We start from the raw sequence: 17928 nt of genomic DNA, 5'->3' as shown, positions 1-17928 counted from the left end.
CAGTAAGTCATTCAGTAGGATGCTAGACAATACTATTCCACACCATTATGCGACACCGATAGTGATTGAGGTTCCGTTTAGAGAGACTGTAAGGTTTTACACCGCAGGCTACTGTACTGCCATTTTATGAGCTTTCCCTTCACTAATGTTAGATGACCTGCGCATCAGATTCCTCTACTGTGTTATCAACCTAAATAAATACCATCGGAAAAAGTACTGCAATAGGTAGTTTCTTTTTTCTTGTAATAAAAACATCCGAATGTAATACATTTTATAAATTGTATTTGATAGATTAGATTATTAATAGTAGGCAATAGAATCCAGCAACAGCTTCTTTTCACAAAGCAAGAAGAATATCAACCTGCAAGCGGGCACAGTCAAATAACCGTAAACATAATCACCACTTGATAAATAATGCAAAACACAAATGTAAAAGATTAATTGTGTAAAGAAACCTTTGTGGAAATACACTGCTCCAAAAAATAAAGGGAACACTAAAATAACACATTCTAGATCTGAATTGTTTGAAATATTCTTATTAAATAAGTTTTTCTTTACATAGTTGAATGTGCTGACAACAAAATCACACAAAAATTATCAATGGAAATCAAATTTATCAACCCATGGAGGTCTGGATTTGGAGTCACACTCAAAATTTAAAGTGGAAAACTACACTACAGGCTGATCCAACTTTGATGTAATGTCCTTAAAACAAGTCAAAATGAGGCTCAGTAGTGTGTGTGGCCTCCACGTGCCTGTATGACCTCCGTACAACGCCTGGGCATGCTCCTGATGAGGTGACGGATGGTCTCCTGAGGGATCTCCTCCCAGACCTGGACTAAAGCATCCGCCAACTCCTGGACAGTCTGTGGTGCAACGTGGCGTTGGTGGATGGATCGAGACATGATGTCCCAGATGTGCTCAATTGGATTCAGGTCTGGGGAACGGGCGTGCCAGTCCATAGCATCAATGTCTTCCTCTTGCAGTAACTGCTGACACACTCCAGCCACATGAGGTCTAGCATTGTCTTGCATTAGGAGGAACCCAGGGCCAACCGCACCAGCATATGGTCTCACAAGGGGTCTGAGGATCTCATCTCGGTACCTAATGGCAATCAGGCTACCTCTGGCGAGCACATTTCCCCAAAGAAATGCCACCCCACACCATGACTGACCCACCGCTAAACTGGTCATGCTTGAGGATGTTGCAGGCAGCAGAACGTTCTCCACGGCGTCTCCAGACTGTCACACAGGGCGCCAGTGGCGAATTTGCCAATCTTGGTGTTCTCTGACAAATGCCAAACGTCGTCCTGCACGGTGTTGGGCTGTAAGCACAACCCCCACCTCGGGCCCTCATACCACCCTCATGGAGTCTGTTTCTGACCGTTTGAGCTGACACATGCACATTTGTGGCCTGCTGGAGGTCATTTTGCAGGGCTCTGGCAGTGCTCCTCCTGCTCCTCCTTGCACAAAGGCGGAGGTAGTGGTCCTGCTGCTGGGTTGTTGCCCTCCTACGGCCTCCTCCACGTCTCCTGATGTACTGGCCTGTCTCCTGGTAGCGCCTCCATGCTCTGGACACTACGCTGACAGACACAGCAAACCTTCTTGCCACAGCTTGCATTGATGTGCCATCCTGGATGAGCTGCACTACCTGAGCCACTTGTGTGGGTTGTAGACTCGGTCTCATGCTACCACTAGAGTGAAAGCACCGCCAGCATTCAAAAGTGACCAAAATATCAGCCAGGAAGCATAGGAACTGAGAAGTGGTCTGTGGTCAACACCTACAGAACCACTCCTTTATTGGGGGTGTCTTGCTAATTGCCTATAATTTCCACCTGTTGTCTATTCCATTTGTACAACAGCATGTGACATTTATTGTCAATCAGTGTTGCTTCCTAAGTGGACAGTTTGTTGTTTAAGTGTTCCCTTTATTTTTTTTTGAGCAGTGTATATCCTTGAAATTATATAGAAAGAAGAGTCAATTATAGATGGACAATAGTTGTTTTTAAATGCATGTACAGTAGCTTATTTGTATTGCTTAATCTACAGGCCTAAAATATGTTTTTGTTTTTCTCGCAATGAAAACATCACCATGTAATACATTTGATATATGTTAATTATAGATTTGATTATTTTTAGGGTAGTTGGGCCGTAACCCTGGTATAAGGTATCTATGGTAATCTGTAAAAAGCCTGGGGGTGTTTTTTGAAGTAAATGCCTGCAGTCATCTTCTGCAATACGTTAGGAGATATCTTTCATTATGAGGCTTTCCGTTAGTCCCCAGTCACTTTTACATGGAGTTGGTTTACAAACGCACAATGACGAGTCCGGAGCCTTTTGAGTTACTCAAATAATCTAATTTCAGTATGGAATTCACAACTAAATGTTTGCCACCTATATATAACTATTAAGTTAACTTTCTGAAATGTGCTAAATGCTCTGCAGTTGTACATTTTGTTTTGCTAATTTAGTAGTTAGCTATCTAGCTAACTGGTTAGCTTCTTCCAAAATCAAGCATTCGCTTGGTAACAGCAGAGAATCCATTCCCTAATCAAGAGCCTTGCTGGCTATAATATTTGTTTTGTGCTTACCGCAAACTGTGAGTAGTATTTTTGAGTTACTTGTATAATTTAGGTCAGACAATGTATAAAATATTTGATGTGCTCGTTATCATTTAGTTATCATTCTCGATGGGATTTGACATGTATTTGTTAGCATTGCTAACCTTCGTATTACAGACTGTCAGTGGGGTTGGAAAACTGTGGCCGTTGTGTTCAGTGCCGGTATTACAGAATATCCCGGTATGGCACAAGGTCTGTATGAAGGTATGACAATCTGGATACCGCCCAAGCCTAGCCAGTACTGTTATTCCAGTGTGCAGGGGTACTGGAGGGATTGAGGAAGGAATGTACATGTAAACAAGTGTAAAAGTGTATTTTAGCTGGATAAATACACATTTAAATGTGTTCCTTCTGACCACAAGACGGAGACCACTATGATGATGCACCAAATGCGTTCGATGGATCCTTTTTGTCTTCTTCTAATGCCTCTTAATGAGAAAGTACTCCTAAAGTAATCAGATTACATTACTGCTTTGGGTAATCCAAAAGTGACCTGTCCACAACTGTAATAAGTATGGTAACATATTACATTTAGAAAGTAACCTGCCCAACCATGAGTAAGTAATACAGTCCAGTAACAGCTTCTTTTGATGAATTATAAAGAAAATAGTCATATCAACCCGGAAGACGTGTGGTCAAATGATTTGCCGTAAACATGAGCATCACCACTCGTTTATGGTGAACCACAAAATCAAACGGCAGTGGGCATCGGGTGGGGGTTAGTGGGACAAACTGACAGAAGACCACTAATGAGAGAGCCACCTTCTCTCTCTGTGGAGGTCTGTGTGGTGTAATCCTACTATACACGTTCCCCTACCTACCTCTTTAGCATCATGCTAACAAGCCCTCTGCTGAAGAGGTGTCACTGGGTGGAGAGGGGAGATGCCACAGAGCGAGGGGTGTAAGAGGGGAGAGGGGGGGAATGTTTAATGTTTAATGATCTCTGTGGGCAGAGAGAGGAGAGTCCCTCGTTCTTGAATACACATGGTATCCTCTCACTCTGTTTGGTTTCACCCCACTCGCTCTGGCTTTGTTGGCATGGAAACATACGTTCACATTGCCAAGGCAAGTGAAATAGAAAATAAACAAAAGTGAAATAAACAATAAAAAATGTACAGTAAACATTACACTCAAGTTTCAAAGGAATAGACATTTGAAATGTCATATTGTGGCTATGTACAGTTATGATGTGCAAATAGTTGAAGTACAAAAGGAAAAACAAATAAACAAATATTGGTCATATTTACAGTGGTGTTTTGTTCTTCACTTGCCCACTGGTTGCCCAAACACACATGCAAGGTACTCAATTAAAGCTACACTCGTTGTGAATCTAGCCAACATGTCAGATTTGTAAAATGCTTTTCGGCGAAAGCATGAGAAGCTATTATCTGATAGCATGCCCCCCGAGATACCTGAACGAGACCTAAACAAAATAATTAGCGGTAGCCGGCGCTACACAAAACGCAGAAATAAAACATTCATTACCTTTGACGAGCTTCTTTGTTGGCACTCCTATATGTCCCATAAACATCACAATTGGGTCTTTTTCCCGATTAAATCCGTCATTGTATACCCAAAATGTCTATTTATGAAGGCCGTCTGATCCAGGAAAATTCACCTTTACAAGACGCCATGTCACTTTTTAAAATTAAAAAAGTTGCCTATAAACTTTTACAAATCACTTCAAACTACTTTTGTAAACCAACTTCAGGTATTAATAAACGTTAATAATAGATCAAATTGATCACGGGGCGATCTGTATTCGATAGCAGCAAGTCTTAAATCATCGTCCATTTTTTCACTTTCATAACTTCCTCGGTGGACCCCAAGACAGGAAGTGCCTATACGTCATCCCACCAAGGATAAACATGCAATGAAATGCCAGTACTGGCGACATCGTGTGGAAGCTGTAGGCATTGTAAACGGGACCTCATCTATTTTCTATCGCCATAGACAATACATTGACTGGCGGATTAATATTTTTTTTGTGTTTTTGGTGAACAGTTTTCCTTGGGATTTTTACTCCTAAACACGTTCTGTTATAGCCACAGACCTGATTTTAACCAGTTTTAGAGACTTCAGAGTGTTTTCTATACACACATACTTATCATATGCATATACTATATTCCTGGCATGAGTAGCAGGCCGTTGAAATGTTGTGCGATTTTTTTACAAAAAGCTGCGAAAATTCGCATCATCCCTACACTGTCATCTCAGATTTTCAAAATATGCTTTTCAACCATAGCTACACAAGCATTTGTGTAAGAGTATTGATAGCTAGCATAGCATTAAGCCTAGCATTCAGCAGGCAACATTTCCACAAAACAAGAAAAGCATTCAAATAAAATCATTTACTTTTGAATAACTTTGGATGTTTTCAATGAGGAGACTCTCAGTTAGATAGCAAATGTTCAGTTTTTCCAAAAATATTATTTGTGTTGGAGAAATCGCTCCGTTTTGTTCATCACGTTTGGCTAAGAAAAAAAACGAAAATTCAGTCATTACAACGCCAATTTTTTTTCCAAATTAACTCCATAATATTGACAGAAACATGGAAAACGTTGTTTAGAATCAATCCTCAAGGTGTTTTTCACATATCTATTCGATGATAAGTCATTCGTGGCAGTTTGGTTTCTCCTCTGAACCAAATGATAAAATACACGCAGCTGGAGATTGCGCAATAATTGCAATGGAGGACACCAAGCGGGGCACCTGGTAAATGTCTCTTATTGTCTCTTAAATCTCTTATGGTCAATCTTCCAATGATATGCCTACAAATACGTCACAATGCTGCAGACACCTTGGGGAAACGACAAAGTGTAGGCTCATTCCTTGCGCATTCACAGCCATATAAGGAGACATTGGAACAAAGCGTATTCAAAATCTGGGGCATTTCCGGTTTGAAATTTCATCTTGGTTTTGCCTGTAGCATCAGTTCTGTGGCACTCACAGATAATATCTTTGCAGATTTGGAAACGTCAGTGTTTTCTTTCCAAAGCTGTCAATTATATGCATAGTCGAGCATCTTTTCGTGACAAAATATCTTGTTTAAAACGGGAACGTTTTTTTATCCAAAAATTAAGAGCACCCCCTATATCGAAGAAGTTAAGGGACAATGGAGCTAAAATAGGCTAATGCGATTAGCATTAGGATGTAAGTAACGAGCATTTCCCTGGACATAGACTTATCTGATATTGGCAGAAAGCTTAAATTCTTGTTAATCTAACTGCACTGTCCAATTTACAGCAGCTATTACAGTGAAATAATACCATGCTATTGTTTGAGGAGAGTGCACAATTTTGAAAAGTTATTAATATATAAATTAGGCACATTTGGGCAGTCTTGAAACAATATTTTGAACAGAAATGCAGTGGTTTGTTGGATCAGTCTAAAACGTTGCACCCGCACTGCTCCCATCTAGTGGCCAAAATCGAATTGCACCTGGGTTGGAGTAATACATTATGGCCTTTCTCTTGCATTTCAAAGATGATGGTACAAAAGAAAATACAAAATAACGGTTGGTTTTTTCTTTGTATTATCTTTTACCAGACCTATTGTGTTATTCACCTACATTCCTTTCCACAAACTTCAATGTGTTTCCTTTCAAATGGTACCGAGAATATGCATATCCTTGCTTTAGGGCCTGAGCTACAGGCCGTTAGATTTGGGTATGTCATTTTAGGCAAAGATTGGGGGAAAGACTTTACTGGATTTTGATAATTAGCGGGTAGCGGGGCGGCAGGGTAGCCTAGTGGTTAGAGCGTTGGACTAGTAACCGGACTAGTAACCGGAAGGTTGCAAGTTCAAACCCCCGAGCTGACAAGGTACAAATCTGTCGTTCTGCCCCTGAACAGGCAGTTAACCCACTGTTCCTAGGCCGTCATTGAAAATAAGAATTTGTTCTTAACTGACTTGCCTGGTTAAGTAAAGGTAAAATTGAAATTAAATTTAGCTCTGCATTTTGTATTTGGTGTTTTACGTAGCACACGGAGGAAGTTGTTTTTTTATTTACCCCTTTTCTCCCCAATTTTGTGGTATCCAATTGTCCCATCGATGCAACTCTCGTACGGACTCGGGAGAGGCAAAGGTCGAGAGCCATACGTACTCCGAAACACAGCCCAGCCAAGCCATATTGCTTCTTGACACAACGCCCGCTTAATCCGGAAGCCAACCTCGCCAATGTGTCAGAGGAAACACCATACACGTGGCGGCCGTGTCAGCGTGCATTGTGCCCGGCCCTCCACAGGAGTTGCTAGTGCGCGATGGGGCAGGAACATCCCTGCCGGCCTAACCCTGAAGACGCTGGGCCAATGCTGGGTGTTTCAGACGGTTCTAGTGCCTTCGCCAATTCGTTGATATAAACAGTGCCTCGACTTTTTCCAAATGTACATTACTGCCTTATTCTGAAATGTATGAAATCTTTTTTTCCAACAATCTACACACAATACCTCATTATGGCAAAGCAACAACTGTTTTTTAGACATTTTAGCTCATTTATATCAAATTAAAAACTTAAATAAATCAAATAAAATTTGATTAGTCACGTGTCAAATACAACCTTTGAGTGAAATGCTTACTTTACAAGCCCCTAACCAACAATAAACTTTACAGAATATGAATAAGAATAAGAAATCAAATTAACAAGTAGTTTAAGAGCAGCAGTAAAATAACAGTAGTGAGACTATATACAGAGGGTACCGGTACAGAGTCAATGTGCGGGGGCACCAGTTAGTCGGGTAATATGTACATATAGGTGGAGTTATTAAAGTAACTATGCAAAGATAATTACAGAGTAGTTGCGTCATAAAAGAGAGAGGTGGGGGGGGGCAATGCCAATAGTCTGGGTAGCCATTTGAATAGATGTTCAGGAGTCTTATGGCTTTGGGGGTAAAAGCCTCTTGGACATAGACTAGGCGCTCCGGTACCGCTTGCCGTGCGGTAGCAGGGAGAACAATCTATGACTAGGGTGGCTGTGTAGTCTTTGACAATTTCTAGGGCCTTCCTCTGACACCGCCTGGTATAGATGTCCTGGATGGCAGGAAGCTTTGCCCCAGTGATGTAATGGGCCGTACGCACTACCCTCTGTAGTGCCTTTAGGCCAGAGACTGAACAGTTGCCATACCAGGCAGTGATGCAACCAGTCAGGATGCTCTCGATGATGCAGCTGTCGAACCTTTTGAGGATCTGAGGACCCATGCCAAATTTTTTCAGACTCCTGAGGGGGAATAGATTTTGTCGTGCCCTCTTCACGACAGTCTTGGTGTGCTTGGACCATGTTAGTTTGTTGATGATGTGGACACCTAGGAACTTGAAGCTCTCAACCTGCTCCACTACAACCCCGTCGATGAGAATGGGGGTGTGCTTGGCCCTCCTTTTCCTGTATATTAAACTTACATAAATATTCAGACCCTTTATTCAGTACTTTTGTTGAAGCACCTTTGGCAGTGATTACAGCCTTCAGTGTTCTTTGGTATGACGCTACAAGCTTGGCAAACCTGTATTTGGGGAGTTTCTCCCATTTTTCTCTGCAGATCCTCTCAAGCTCTGTCAGGTTGGATGGGGAGCGTTGCTGCACAGTTATTTTCAGGTCTCTCCAGAGATGTTCGATCGGGTTCAAGTCCGGGCTCTAGCTGAGCCATTCAAGGACATTCAGCGACTTGTTGTTTTGGCTGTGTGCTTAGGGTCGTTGTCTTGTTGGAAGGTGAACCTTCGCCTCAAGTCCTGAGCGCTCTGGAGCAGGTTTTCATCAAGGATCTCTCTGTACTTTGCTCTGTTCATCTTTTCCTCTATCCTGACTAGTCTCCCAGTCCCTGCTGCTGAAAAACATCCCCACGGCATGATGTTGCCACCACCATGCTTCACCATAGGGATGGTGCCAGGTTTCCTCCAGACGAGACCCTTGGCATTCAGGCCAAAGAGTTCAATCCTGGTTTCAACAGACCAGACCATCTTGTTTCTCATGGGCAGAGTTTTTAGGTGCCTTTTGGCCAAGTCCAAGCGTGCTGTCATGTGCATTTCACTGAGGAGTGGCATCCGCCTGGCAGCTCTACCATCAAGGTCTGATTGGTGGAGTGCTGCAGAGATGGTTGTCTTTCTGGAAGGTTCTCCCATTTGTCATTGTTTAAAATGTTCTTACTTGTCTGCGTGAAGTGTTTAGATTTGATAGGGAAGCTGAAAGGTCAACTATACTGTTTAAGGCATTCCACTGCCAAGCTTACATCTTCACTATTACAGTGAAATGTTTTGTCCAGGAAGTTGAGATTGAATTTCTTGCTACTTAATTTTGGTAAGTTTCTACACTACTTTCCTTCCATCTGTAGCATTTCTTAATGTTGTGCAGTTCCTATGGTGTTGATGCCTCACGATTGAGTATTGCTTCCTTCGAGTAGACTGTGAGTTGGCTGTGATCTGATAGGGGTGTCAGTGGGCTGACTGAACACTCTGAGATACTCTGGGTTGAGGTCAGTGATAGAGTAATCTACAGTACTACTGCCAGTGGATGAGCTGTAGGTGTACCTACCATAGGAGTCTCCTCGAAGCCCACCATTGATTATGTACAGAGCTACAGGAGTTGTGACCTGTTTTTGTTGGTTGTTTTGTCATAGTTGTGTCTATGGGGGCATATTTGGGAGGGCGTACTGTCACCTCCAGGTTGGTGTTCCCCTGTGTGTTGAAGAAGTATCAGGTTCTTGTCCGGTTCTGGCATTTAGGTTGCCACAGACTAGTACATGTCCCTGGGCCTGGACGTGGTTGTTCTCTCCCTCTAGGTTGGAGGAACTGTCATCGTTAAAGTATGGGGATTCTATTGGGGGGGATATAGGTAGCACACATGAAGACATTTTTCTCTGAGATAATTTCCTTCTTAATTTCGAGCCAAATGTACCTGTTCTGACTCATTTAATCGAGTTTGTTAGTTCTGCTCTATACTAAATTAGCATACCCCCTGAGTCTCTTCCCTGTTTCACACCTGATAGTTTGGTGGATGAGACTACCAGCTCTCTGTAACCTAGAGGGCAACCAGTGTGTCCGTCTCCTCTATACCATGTTTCTTGTAGGATGACAATGTCTGTATTTCCAATTTCTTTGAAGTCTTGGGTTCCTGCTTTTTAGGCCAAAGGCAGATCACCTCAGCCCTTGTATATTCCAGGATGAGATGGTAAAAGGTTTGTGTTCCATAGCCTCTAGTGTTCTTTCTGTATCACACAGAGAGTGCTCTGTATGTGTGACTTTCTATTACGCTCTTTTTTCCCCTCTTCTTTTTCTTCTCTCCTTTGTTCTCTGTCCGTCATCACCACAGCACAGCTTGGTTCTTTTAACATAACCGAGGCTTCACATCTCCTAGCAGTTGTCTTTTTTCTTTCTTAGCCTATTGTGAAGGGTGTCGGCTGGGTGGAGAATGGGAACTACACCGCTCCAGTAGAATAAAACTAGATACAGAGTAGAATCCTACTCTCTCATTACATCAGACACGTTACTGTTAGAGCAGTCTTATGTGGATCGAGGCAAATTATTAATATAGCGATGAATCCTTTTCATGTTGGATAGGGAGCTATGCGGTTTGGTACATCAGTAACTCCCTGTTCTGTCTGAATATTGTTGAGATAAGATCATGCATGCAATAGTTACCATAGACCATCACATGGCTGCAATACTGTTCAGTCTTCAAGTCTGTTTGTCTCCTCAACATTGTTGCCTTTGTGTTTTGCTGTATTGCTCATTCTGCTAATGGCTAAATGACATGCCTCCAGTATGATCTATACACATGATTTAACATCATGCATATTAGTAGAACATTCCATTTGTAACAATTGCAATATGTGAGTGTCAAGACAAAATGTTTTACTCATCAATCAACCAATCTCTCCCTCTTTCTCCAGGGGACAGAAGCGCAAGCTTGAGGAGGAAGAGGGGGAGTCGGCGGACGAGTCCACCAAGGATTCTAACGAGGAAGAGGAAGGAAGCAGCTCAGAGGCTGATGAGATGGCCGCTGCCCTGGATGCGGAGCTTAACGACTTCATGTGACCGCGATGAATTTGATTGGACAAATGAACTGGATGTTTGATTGGACGTTTGTGAACAATGACTCACAGAACCCCCCCCTCCCCCTCCTGAGTTATCCCAGCAGCTTTTCAGCTACGTGGTACCTGAGAATCATTCTGTCTCTACGCTGTGTGTGTGCTTGTGTTTTATCGAGGTGAATGTGTTGTACAGAATGAAGAGGTAGGTTAGTACAGTAGGAAAGCGTTGGTGTGTAAATATAGTTGTAGATCATTTTTAGGGTTAATATAGAAACTTTCGACAAACACATTTGTGGTGTTGTTTTATTGTGAGATAAAAAAAAATAGGATGTTTTACTTGAGTTTGTTTTTCTATTAAGACTTTTTTATATAAATTCAACAAATGATAACTTTATTCATTGGTCATATGATGCCAAAGAGTTTGAACTCGGCCAATCAGAGCCTGCAGCTAAACATTTTACTCTTGACGTCACATTCTGTGATCCTATTTCCTGTTGTTTTTTTTTTAGGGGTTGATCATTAAAACGTTGTTACCGGCAGAAAGACTAAGATGCCTGAATGTGTCCCATTGGCTCTTTTCCTCTGTTCTTCTACCTTGGTGTTGGTACCAGAGCCATATATAGAGGTCGATATGTATGTATGACTCTGGTTGGTACCTTTTTATAAAGTCAACTGAGCTATCTGAGACAAACACCCAGGATGCACTGCAATATCAACATCATCCTCATCTTCATCATACCACTGTTAGTTATCAGCAGTCTATCTTTTGACTGACCTGGCTGAAAGCTCCAAGCAGGAAGTATATGAGTTGCACTGTGGCAGTCCTCCTGGCTCCACCAATGAGATTTGCCGGTCCTCCTGGCTCTGCCAATCAGCGGTGCCGGTCCTCCTGGCTCTGCCAATCAGCGGTGCCGGTCCACCTGGCTCCAACAATGGTCTTGATCAACATTTCCAACACCAACTAATGTGTTTTACTTCGAAAGATTAGCTGGTCTCGACCATAGATGACTCTAGTGCCCAAAAGCCCATTTTTAACATGGACAGCGTCATTTACGACTCACCATTTTGAACTAGTCAACTAGATGGGACTTCCTATGGGTTAAGGAATGATCACATAATTCCATCCAGGTCATCAGGAGGGATCAGCCAATGAATTATACTCGTAAGCGAGCGATAATGATCCATAACTCAGGTTGCAATATATCGTCAACCTTGGCTTTATATCTGTTCAAACAACAGACTCCAGGTGGCAGTATGCACCCTTTCAGTTAGTTTGCCAACTTATAGAAATGGTAGAAGAAGAAAATGGACGACTTAAAAATGGGCTCAATGGCACTGCAGGTTTTCTGAGGCGCAATAATGGGACAGACACAATGATGCCATGTCTATCTAAGTCTATGGTCGAGACCTGTCAAAAAGTGATATGGTCAAGACCCACCAACCAGGTCACTGCCACCACCTCCCCTCACTGGAGCCTGTGATGGTGGATGTGTTTTGTTGTTTTGCTTTATGCCATTCTTATTAGGTCTTACAGCTACTTCTATCAGGTGATTTATGTTTTAGTCCGTTGCAGAGTCAATGATTTGCTAACGGCTACATTTCAGCCAGGTTATAGAGTTCAGCAAGTGTCGTAGTGTCCGCTGCTCTTAGTAGGGACATCAAACGTTCAGGCTGCTGCACAGACACTACGGAGGCTCTAGTCTAGGGCACCTGGTTAAATTGTGTTTGAGAGCATTTTTTAACTCTCTAAATTGTTAGATGCGTAAGAAATAGATGCAATAGTTTGTGAGTAGGAAACATAACACTGAGTATATAAAACATTAAGGGCAGCTGCTCTTTCCATAACATGGTGAAAGCAATGATCCCTTATTGATGTCACTTGATAAATCCAATCAATCAGTGTAGATGAAGGGGAGAAGACCGGTTAAAGAATGATTTTTAATCCTTGAGACATGGATTGTGTATGTGTGCCATTCAGAGGGTGAATGGGCAAGACAAAATATTTAAGTGCCTTTGAACGGGGTATGGTAGTAGGTGCCAGGCGCACCAGTTTGATTGTGTCAAGAACTGCAACGCTGCCAGGTTTTTCATGCTCAACAGTTTCCTGTGTCTATCAAGAATGGTCCACCACCCAAAGGGTGGGAAGCATTGGAGTCAACCTGGTCCAGCATCCCTGTGGAACGCTTTCAACACCTTAGAGTCCATTCCCCGATTAACTGAGGCTGTTCTGAGGGCAAAATGGAGGGGTGCCTCAATATAAGGAAGGAGGTCCTAATGTTTGGTTTACTCAGTGCATATATCATCTTAAATTGACATGTTGAATTATTTTGCCATATTAAATCATTGTATTTTCCTCTAATTTCCCTAATGTGGACACTTTCTTTTACTACCTTACACAAACTTGCATTTACACCCCATAAAATCTCTATAAAAGTCGCTGGCAACACACACCAATATACTGAATTGACAGTCCGACTATCACCCATCCTACATACCAGCCAACCGTTGTCACTGTCGATATCCTATGCTGCGTTGTGATTGGTTGAAGTTGACTAACAGAAAAAGTGGTTTGTTCCCTTTTTCATGTTGGCAGCCTCCTGAAATGAACATCCAATATTCTACAAGTCTTCATCTAACCAACCATGTACAGTGCCTTCAGAAAGTATTCACACCCCTTTTTCTAAATGTCATTGGTCTAGGCACACTGTACCCCATAATGTCAAAGTGGAATTGTGTTTTACAAATTTCATTAAAAATTAAATGTCTTCAGTCAATAAGCATTCAAACCCTTTGTTATGGCAAGCCTAAATAAGTTCATGTTTACCATGATTCTTGAATGACTACCTCATCTCTGTGCCCCACACATACAATTATCTGTAAGGTCACTCAGCTGTGAATTTCATACACAGATTCAACCAAAGGCCAGGGAGGTTTTCCAATGCCTCACAAAGAAGGGCACCTATTGGTAGATCGGTCAAATAAAAAAAGTATGGTGAAGTTATGAATTACACATTGGATGGTGTATCAATACACCCAGTCACTACAAAGATACAGATGTCTGTCGTAACTCAGTTGCCGGGGAGGAAGGAAACCACTCAGGGATTTCACCATGAGGCCAATGGTGACTTTAAAACAGAGTTTAATGGATCAACAACATTGTAGGAGGATGGATCAACAACATTGTAGTTACTCCACAATACTAACCTAAATGACGAGTGAAAAGAAGGAAGTCTGTACAGAAAACAAATATTCCAAAACATGCATCTTTGAAACAATGACCGAAAGTAATACTGCAGTAAATGTGCCAAAGCGATTTACTTTTAGTCCTGAATACAAAATGTTAAGTTTGGGTCAAATCCAATACAACACATTATTGAGTACCACTCTCCATATTTTCAAACACAGTGGTGGCTGCAGCATGTTATGGGTATGCTTGTAATTGTTAAGGACTGGGGAGTTTGCTTAGCACCATTCTGTTTGTTTATGCTGACAGAGGCAAAATCCTAGAGGAAAACCAAGTTCAGTCTGCTTTCCACCAGATGCTGGGAGATGCATTCACCTTTTCAGAGGACAATAACCTAAAACACAAGGCCAAATCTACACTGGAGTGGCTTACCAATTTACAATTTACAGTCTACTTGAAAATCTATGGCAAGACTTGAAAATGGTTGTCTAGCAGTGATCATCATCCAGTTTGACAGAGCTTGAAGAATTTACAATAAATATTAATGGGCAAATGTTTCACAATCCAGGTGTGGAAAGCTCTTCGACTTACCCAGAAAGACTCACAGCTGTAATCACCGGCAAAGGTGTTTCTACAGAGTATTGACTGTCAATACTTATATAAATTTGATGTATTTCATTTTCAATAGATTTGCTTCAATTTCTAAAAACATGTTTTCACTTTGTCATTATGGGGTATTGTGTATAGCTGGGTAAGACTAATATATATATATACATATACATGTAATCCATTTTGAATTCAGGCTGTAACACAACAAAATGTGGAATAAGTCAAGGGGTATGAATGATTTCTGAAGGCTCTGTATAGACTATTCCATGTTTCCGCGTGGTCTTTGAGTAGTGCTTGTTTAAACAGCGCTATAGCATGAACGTTTGCCCCCTGTCCTATTGATTTCAGAGTGATGTGGAAGTGATTCACAAAAAGTGTGTTGCGTTACACTTACCACGTTGGCGACCCACTTGAATCAAAATGCAACACTTCAAAATGGAGCTAGCTGTCTTCTGCAAGTTCTCCTCTAACCAGTGATGTCCACATTATAGACTTATTCAGTGTGGCTTTTGAGCTGTTGGTTTTAACAGGATGTGCAACCTCATCTCACCTCTCTTGTGCAGTTGTGTTCTCCAGGTTGTCCTCTAACCAGTGATGTATCTCCATACCCCCACAGATCTATGAGTGATTTATTGCTACAGTACAAGTCATATGATTACTATTGTTGTAGATGGTACATTTTGTGTTCGGTTTTCAAAATCACAAACTGCATATTGGTTAGTGATTTTGACTCTTTAATAGTGTTTTGACTTTGGGCTATATCAAAATGGCTTGTCAACAGAAAGCAGCGACAGCATGATTTTCAATTGAACTTTCAACATTAATTTCCAATGGCATTGTACTTAATCAGGTAAAAACTGCTCATTGAGTCCAATAATGTGCTGTGATTGATTTATTTTAATGAGACTGTGCATTTGGAAACTAATCAGACCCTTTACTCAGTACTTTGTTGAAGCGGTGATTCCAGCCTCCAGTCTTCTTGGGTATGATGCTACCAGCTTGGTACACTGTATTTGGGAAGTTTCTCCCGTTCTTTTCTGCAGATCCTCTCAAGCTCTGTCAGGTTGGATGGGGAGCATCCCTGTACAGCTTTTTTCAGGTCTCTCCAGAGATATTAGATCGTGTTCACGTCCAGGCTCTGGTGGGCCACTCAAGGACATTAAGAGACTTGTCCCAAAGCCACTCCTGCGTTGTCTTGACTGTGTGCTCAGGGTCGTTGTCCTGTTGCAAAGTGAACCTCAGTCTGGGGTCCTGAGCGCTCTGTAGCAGGTTTTCATCAAGGATCTCACTGTACTTTGCTCCATTTAACTTTCCCTCGATCCTGACTAGTGTTCTGGTCCCTGTTGCTGGAAAAACATCTCCACAGCATGATGCTGCCACCACCATGCGTCACCGTAGGGCGTGACGATTGCCGTTCAAGAGTTCAATCTTGGTTTCATCAGACCAGAGAATCTTGTTTCTCATGGTCTGAGAGTCCTTTAGGTGCCTTTTGGAATTCTCCAAGCGGGCTGTCATGTGCATTTTACTGAGGAGTGGCTTCTGTCTGGCTTGATTTGGGAGAGTGCTGTTGTCCTTCTGGAAGGTTCTCCCATCTCCACAGAGGAACTCTGGTGCTATGTCGGAGTGACCATTGGGATCTTGGTCACCTCCCTGACCAAGGCCCTTCTCCCCCGATTGCTCAGTTTTAAATGGAAGTTTCTTCCATTTTAGAATGATGGAGGTTCTTGGGGACCTTTAACTCTGCAGACATTTTTTTGGTACCCTTTCCCAGATCTGTGCCTCGAAACAATCCTGTCTCGGACCTCTAGGACAATTCCTTCGACCTCATGGCTTGGTTTTTGCTCTGACATGCGCTGTCAGCTGTGAAACCTTATATAGACAATCAATTGAATTTACCAATATAGAAATATCTCAAGGATGATCAATGGGAACAGGATGCACCTGAGCTCAATTTCGAGTCTCATGAGAAGGGTCTGAATACTTATGTAAATAAGGTATGTTTTTTTTTTGTATAAATTAGCAAACATTTCTAAAAACCTGTTTTCACTTTGTCCTCATGGGGTATTGTGTGTAGATTGATGAGGATTTCAGAATAAGGCTGTAACACAACAATGTGGAAAAAGTCAATGGGTCTGAATACTTTCGGAATGCACTGTATACCAGAAATCACCAGAACGGGTTTTCCCTGCCTGCTCTTAGGTCGTTTTAGAATCCAGGGCTGCGATTGTTCAAGGGTGAGAGGTCATGGGTCAGGAGTTAAAGCTGTGATGCTGGGTCCTCACCCAGAACATTGACTGCCACTTCATTATAAACCTGGATAGATAGATAGATAGATAGATAGATAGATAGATAGATAGATAGATAGATAGATAGATAGATAGATAGATAGATAGATAGATAGATAGATAGATAGATGATGAAATAGTTATTTTTTTCATTGTGTCATTTAAGCCATTCACCCCACCCTTGGTTGTTTTCTCTATTCTGTTTTGGTTTGTTATTATTTTCAATGAAAAGACTGATGTGTAAAAGTATTTGTATATTCTATTTCTTACTTGACCTGACAGAAAATATACTTTTCATTTAATAAATATTTGTTTTTTAAAATTGTCTTTGAAGTGTGTCTATCTCAATCTGTGTGTGTGTCTGTGTTGAGAAAAATAACAAGTAACGAGTTCCCAGAGGTGAATCTGGTTGGTGCCGAGCTCAGTGGTGGCATTGAGCAGCAGTGGATAGAGATTTGTTTAGCCAGTCAGACTAACACACTTTTACAAACAATGTTTCTGTTGGAGGAAAAACAGGCAGTCCATTACCTCTGGATGAACTGCTGCTCGCCCAGATATGGATTGTGCACACACCATACACACACCATACACACACCATACACACACTATACTCACACTATACTCACACCATACACACACCATACACACACTATACTCACACCATACACACACCATACACACACCATACACACACCATACACACACCATACACACACCATACACACACCATACACACACTATACTCACACCATACACACACCATACACACACTATACTCACACCATACACACACCATACACACACCATACACACACCATACACACACTATACTCACACCATACACACACCATACACACACTATACTCACACCATACACACACCATACACACACTATACTCACACCATACACACACCATACACACACTATACTCACACCATACACACACCATACACACACTATACACACACCATACACACACCATACACACACCATACACACACTATACTCACACCATACACACACCATACACACACACATACCATACACACTATACACACACCATACACACCATACACACACTATACTCACACACACTATACACACACCATACACACACTATACACACACTATACACACACATACACACACCATACACACACTATACTCACACCATACACACACCATACACACACTATACACACCACCATACA

General features: G+C 41.8%; 1 protein-coding gene across 2 annotated transcripts in view; it reads left to right on the top strand.

The window, feature by feature from the left end:
- The window catches only part of LOC118399457 (RNA polymerase II subunit A C-terminal domain phosphatase-like), a 130715-nt gene extending 113672 nt beyond the window's left edge, over positions 1–17043 (top strand). For both annotated transcript variants that reach the window (XM_035795555.2, XM_035795554.2), the window contains one exon: positions 10498–17043. In XM_035795555.2, coding sequence (XP_035651448.1) covers positions 10498–10642 — 145 coding nt within the window. In that variant the 3' untranslated portion in view covers positions 10643–17043. The remainder of the gene's footprint in view (positions 1–10497) is intronic.
- The last annotated feature ends 885 nt before the right edge of the window (positions 17044–17928 follow it).

The sequence above is a fragment of the Oncorhynchus keta genome, chromosome 20, assembly GCF_023373465.1.
Source record: "Oncorhynchus keta strain PuntledgeMale-10-30-2019 chromosome 20, Oket_V2, whole genome shotgun sequence".
NCBI lineage: Eukaryota > Metazoa > Chordata > Actinopteri > Salmoniformes > Salmonidae > Oncorhynchus > Oncorhynchus keta.
The sequence above is the reverse complement of the archived record's forward strand: the minus strand, read 5'-3'. Positions and strand labels throughout refer to the sequence as shown.